Source organism: Salmo salar, chromosome 02 (assembly GCF_965601325.2).
Source record: "Salmo salar chromosome 02, fSalSal1, whole genome shotgun sequence".
Lineage (NCBI taxonomy): Eukaryota > Metazoa > Chordata > Actinopteri > Salmoniformes > Salmonidae > Salmo > Salmo salar.
The window spans coordinates 76,269,439-76,274,787 of record NC_138292.1 but is presented as its reverse complement, the minus strand read 5'-3'; the positions used below and the strand labels follow the sequence as shown (position 1 = coordinate 76,274,787).

The 5,349-nt window shown below is 40.9% G+C and overlaps 1 protein-coding gene across 1 annotated transcript; it reads left to right on the top strand.

Annotated features, from left to right (window-relative positions):
* The first annotated feature begins 1,439 nt into the window (after nt 1–1,439).
* LOC106592293 (GTPase IMAP family member 7) lies at nt 1,440–4,527 on the top strand. Its single transcript, XM_014183624.3, has 3 exons — nt 1,440–1,604; nt 2,701–2,790; nt 2,994–4,527. Exons 2-3 carry the CDS (start codon nt 2,709–2,711, stop codon nt 4,052–4,054), a joined length of 1,143 nt encoding a protein of 380 aa, XP_014039099.2. The 5' UTR covers nt 1,440–1,604; nt 2,701–2,708; the 3' UTR covers nt 4,055–4,527.
* Nucleotides 4,528–5,349: the final 822 nt, after the last annotated feature.

Below are 5,349 nucleotides of genomic sequence, written 5' to 3'. Positions count from 1 at the left end.
CTCTATCTAAAATTTCCCGGTCTTTGTCGTGGTAATTCCTCGAACCTAACCGCAGTGCTATATTTACGAATCTTTGCCGATACCAATTACAAACCAAATTATTCCCTATATCATCGAACCTAATCGTAACCTCCCTTACGAATCTCGCCGATATCATTAAACCCTATATCATCGAACCTAATCGTAACCTCCCTTACGAATCTCGCCGATACCATTAAACCCTATATCATCTATATCATCGAACCTAATCGGAACCTCCCTTACGAATCTTGCCGATTGATTTCAGTATTTTCCCTGAACCTAACCGCACCTTTCATATTTTACGGATCTCGCCAGATGAATAATACTCCAGGGTACCATTGTAATAACCACACATTTACCACAGGTTTGCATGTCACAATAGTGACTTTTTCAAATTTCTTATCTACTCATTATAATTCATAAATTTGTTCACTTACATCGAACAGGTACTTCACAAAATTAATTTGGTTAAAGCCAATATGCAGATCTTTAGTTATTATAACAATAGGTGTCTGCTTACCTGTTTTTAGTAGCCCGGACAATTTGTAAAGTACACCGTTTCCCGAAAGCGAAGTCCAATTGGCTGATTAAATGCTCAGCGTAAACGTCCTATACACCAGAACGTCAGGGGTCACCATGTTAATGTTGCGACAGTTCGTTTCTGGTAACAGAACAAAATAGTCAGCACATAGTAACTTCTGATTTAGCTGTACTTTAATTAATGCAAACAACGTGCGTGGTATATGTGTGGTTCGTATATATACGGTCTCGCTGTTTTACCTCGCAGGGCAAAACAGAGAAGAGAACGACACATCCTATTGTTTTCTCTTTTATACTCTAACAGAGATAGTTCCTGCTCAATGCTGGCCTGTCCGAGGGAGGAGGAGCGTGGTTTAAACTTGCTCCTCCTGTCGTCGGCGTGTAGGCTGATCTCAGCGTCGTGACGCACTTCCTGTTGCCGGTTGTAGTTCTTGTCTTCAACAGATGATTTACTCGTAGTTACATTTACATTTTTTTTTTTACATTTTAATCATTTAGCAGACGCTCTTATCCAGAGCGACTTACAGTAGTGAATGTATACATTTCATTTTTTCTTTTCTTCCCCTAGTTTATGTACTTAGCATAGCTTCCCCAGTATATTATATAAGTTATGCATACAAATAGCCAGTTCAACCCTAACAATTTTTAACCTTTCTTTGTGTCCCATGTGTCCAACACATTTCATCTTACCCAAAGATGTGGCCTATCTTCTGATTCTGGCAAGTAGCCAAGATTAAAGTAAAAAAGCAACATCCAATCAGAATTCAGACACTACCTGTTCTGAGAAGAATAATATTTGCCTAGCAGCACTCTCTCATTGGCTAGAAATGACTAGTTGCTGGGAAAATGAAACTTAACAGAATGTAAGGTGCAGCACATTGGGCGCTTTAGTTTCGCATGAGTTTTAGACCATTCCATTGGTTGTTGAGGTAAATATCCACCCACCTGGGGCACCTGGCTATGCAAAACCAGCAGGCCCACTGCTTCAGCTCTCTGTGACAACAGGGGACAACAATTAACAGATCTGTGAAACCACACTAAAAGTGAGTATTCAATTTAACTACCTTACTAAATAAATGTTGTATAACAATCTACTCTACAGTATTTTAATAACTGTAGCACAATATTAAGTAGACATTTTATTGATACCAGGTCTGTTAACATTTATACATAAATAATCATGATTATGTCAAAACTGTAAAATAATGTAGCTGTTAAAAATCACATTCTGCTATATGTGTGTATTTATACATATTGTTTAACAGTGAAAGAGGAAAATGGTTAAACATTTACCTTAAACATTTAGCTTGTTTAGTGCAGAGATAGTGCAGTATACTGTACCTTGTTTAGTGCAGTATACTGTACCTTGTTTAGTGCAGTATACTGTACCTTGTTCAGTGCAGTATACTGTACCTTGTTCAAGGAGGCTGATCTTGGGTGAACAGCCATCTTATAGCAGATTGTTGCTGTGAGGGACACACCTGCAGGTTTTTGTCAGTACTGACTAAGGTCACACTGCTTAGACGTTGCATGAATCAACCAATGGTTGACTGACAGATTGCTAAAACATATGATGTGGTTAGCTGATATGTAAAATACCTGTCCTGGCGTTGTAAGATCTAGCGTCAGCAACGTCTGAGCAAAGGAATGCACCTTTTGTGTTCCGACACCTCCCAATTTACTCATTATTCACTGGTTTCTGTTATACCGATTCTACTTAATTATTGTTTGAACTTTTCCTGTCTGTCTACACAGTAGATGTGATATTTGATGGTAATGGGAACACTCCCTCTAACTGGTCTATCTGGGCTAAATATGTAGCAGCCAGGCAACGGTAGAATAATAACCATGTTTAGAATGTCATTTGACACGCCATATATGAGTACGTTATGTACGCCCTATATTAGGGAATGTACTGTGTTTTATAACAGTTGTACAGCATATCATACAGTATAGTTTCTATTTTTATAGTTTTTATTGTTAAGAAGTCAAATAGCTGAAAAAAAAAATAATTGAGTCTTTCCTCATCTGTGAATGTTGGAACTTGGCCAAACCCTTTGGATGAGTCACTGAAGAAATGTGGACTTTGTATTTTGTAATGAGGTCATCATCTGTTTCTATGTTTTTGATTGGCTGCAGTAGTAGAGATGGAACAAGGGACAGGAGGGACTCTGAAGATTCTGTTCCTGTTGACACTCTGTCAGCAAGACTTCACTGGTCAATGCCAAGGTACACACACACACACACATAAAGTACACACACACACACACACACACACACACACACACACACACACACACACACACACACACACACACACACACACACACACACACACACACACACACACACCTGTGCATGAACACACACATAGTGTCTTGATAAATGGCTACTGAAAACGATCAACTCAAGCACTTCTTGTCTGTTTCCAGTTTCAGGGCAGCCTTCTGACCTGAGGATAGTTCTGGTGGGGAAGACTGGATCAGGGAAGAGTGCAACAGGAAACACCATCCTGGGGAGAGAGGTGTTTAAAGTGGAGTCTTCTCCAGTGTCTGTGACTGCTCAGAGTGAGAAACAGAGTGGAGTGGTGGATGGGAGGAAAATTGATGTCATCGACACCCCGGGGCTCTATGACACAACAATGTCTAAAGAAGAGATGAAAAGTAAAATAGAAAAGGCCATCTATATGTCAGTCCCAGGACCCCACGCCTTCCTGCTGGTGATCAGACTGGGGAGGTTCACAGAGGAAGAGAGGAACACTGTGAAGTGGATCCAGGAGAACTTTGGAGAAGAAGCCTCAATGTACACCATCTTGCTGTTCACACATGAAGATCAACTGAAGGGAAAATCAGTGGAGGGGTTTCTGGCTGATAGCAAAGATCTACAGAAACTCATCAATATGTGTGGGGGCAGATATCACTCCCTAAACAATGACAAGAGAAAAGACACTCAGGTCCCAGAGCTACTGAAGAAGATAGAGGAGATGGTGTCGAGGAATGGAGGAAAACACTACACCAATGAGATGTACCAGGAGGTCCAGAGGAAGATCGAAGAGGAGGAGAGGAAGAGAGAGGAGAGGAAGAAAAAAGAGGAAGAAATTAAGAAACAAGAGGAGGCGATCAGGGAAGAGGAGGTGAGGAGAGAGGAGGAAATGAAGAGAGAGGAGGAGTTGAGGAAGACGGAAGAGGAGAGACAGGAGGAGAGGAGGAAGATGAAAGAGGAGAGACAGGAGGAGAGGAGGAAGACGGAAGAGGAGGCGAGAGAGAGAGAGAGGAGACAGGAGGAGGAGGAAGAAAGAAGAAGAAGAGAAGAAAAATTGAATGACTGCAAGTGGTCAGCGCTTTTCAGTTCAGCTGCATTGGGGTTGGGAGCCATGTACAGCTCTCCATGGTCGTTAGCAGCAGGGTTTACATTAGCCGCTGTTAAAGGTTATGAATGCATGGACACCTATTTCAAATCAGGTAGTTCCAACTCAGAAGACCAGAAGAAGTAAGATTTCCACATCCACCATCTCAGATTGTTTTGAAATTAAGATTAATTATTGTGTTATATAATCTAAATAGAATTTGATCTCTGAGAAATTAAGCAAATTTATTGCGCCCAAATTGTACATTTTAATTGATAGGATTCATATACTATTCAATACATATAGTACCCAACATCTGATCTGGATCAACATTTTCCCCAACAATGATTTAGAACAAAGAATGGTCAAAAGCCTCAGATCAGATGTTGGCTATTATTTCACACTAATGTCTTGTTATCTGGAGGGCGGCCATTTGCATCTCCCCAATGGTCCAAATGTGGAATCCGTAACCATGCTGATATCATGGACAGTAAAGGTTTGAGAACATTTCAAGATTTGGAAGATACCTACACATTACCATATACCTACACATTATCAGATACCTACACATTACCAGATACCTACACATTACCAGATACATACACATTACCAGTTACATACACACTACCAGATACATACACATTACCAGATACATACACATTACCAGTTACATACACACTACCAGATACATACACATTACCATTGTCATGACGTTGGCCTGTGGGTAAGGTTTATGACCCCCCCCATAAATACCTTTCTCCCTTCCCCTCTCTTTCTGACCCTACTGAAGGACTGCTGTCCTGAAGGACTGCTGTCCTGTCAAATATAGAGTCTGGGAACATCAAACAAATGGGAAAAGGAACCATATTTTGGTAATAAAACCAGATGGAAATATCTTTGGGAACGTAATGAGTATGGATGTCATTTCGGTTGTCATCTGAGACATTATGACTGATGACAGGACGACATAAACTGTACCTGGGAAAGTATACACCCTCTAGTTATCAGAGTCACATGGAATTGTTATGCAATTGAAATGTTTGATATTGAAATTGTTTGTTAGGAGATTAAATGTAATTTTAGCTTCCAAATGAGAGAATTGGGTTTTCATAAGGAAAGTGCCCTGCTTGATCAGTGGCCCACCCCTGTGAAGAGACAGGGGTTATAAACGATGAAACACATCCTTCCCCCTCTCCACTATATAAGCCTTTGATGAAAAGATAACCACATGTTCCAGTACGTGAGGTCTGCAGCCTCTACGTTAGAAGGACACACATGTCAAGTACAGAACTAAGCCAACCTCGGCGTGAGCTTTGGTGGTGAATGGTATGAACTTTGAGCTTATTCACTACAGAAGTGATACTTCCTAGCCGTTGAGTTAGCAGCGGCCGCTGTAGACGTGGGCTAGGAAAGGACGGACGACGGATTCAGTCTAACAACCA

Coding starts and splice junctions, on each gene's coding strand:
- LOC106592293 (XM_014183624.3), top strand. CDS start 2,709: ATGGAACAAGGGACAGGAGGGACTCTGAAGATTCTGTTCCTGTTGACA. Junction 2,791..2,993: donor CTTCACTGGTCAATGCCAAG/GTACACACACAC, acceptor GTCTGTTTCCAG/TTTCAGGGCAGCCTTCTGAC.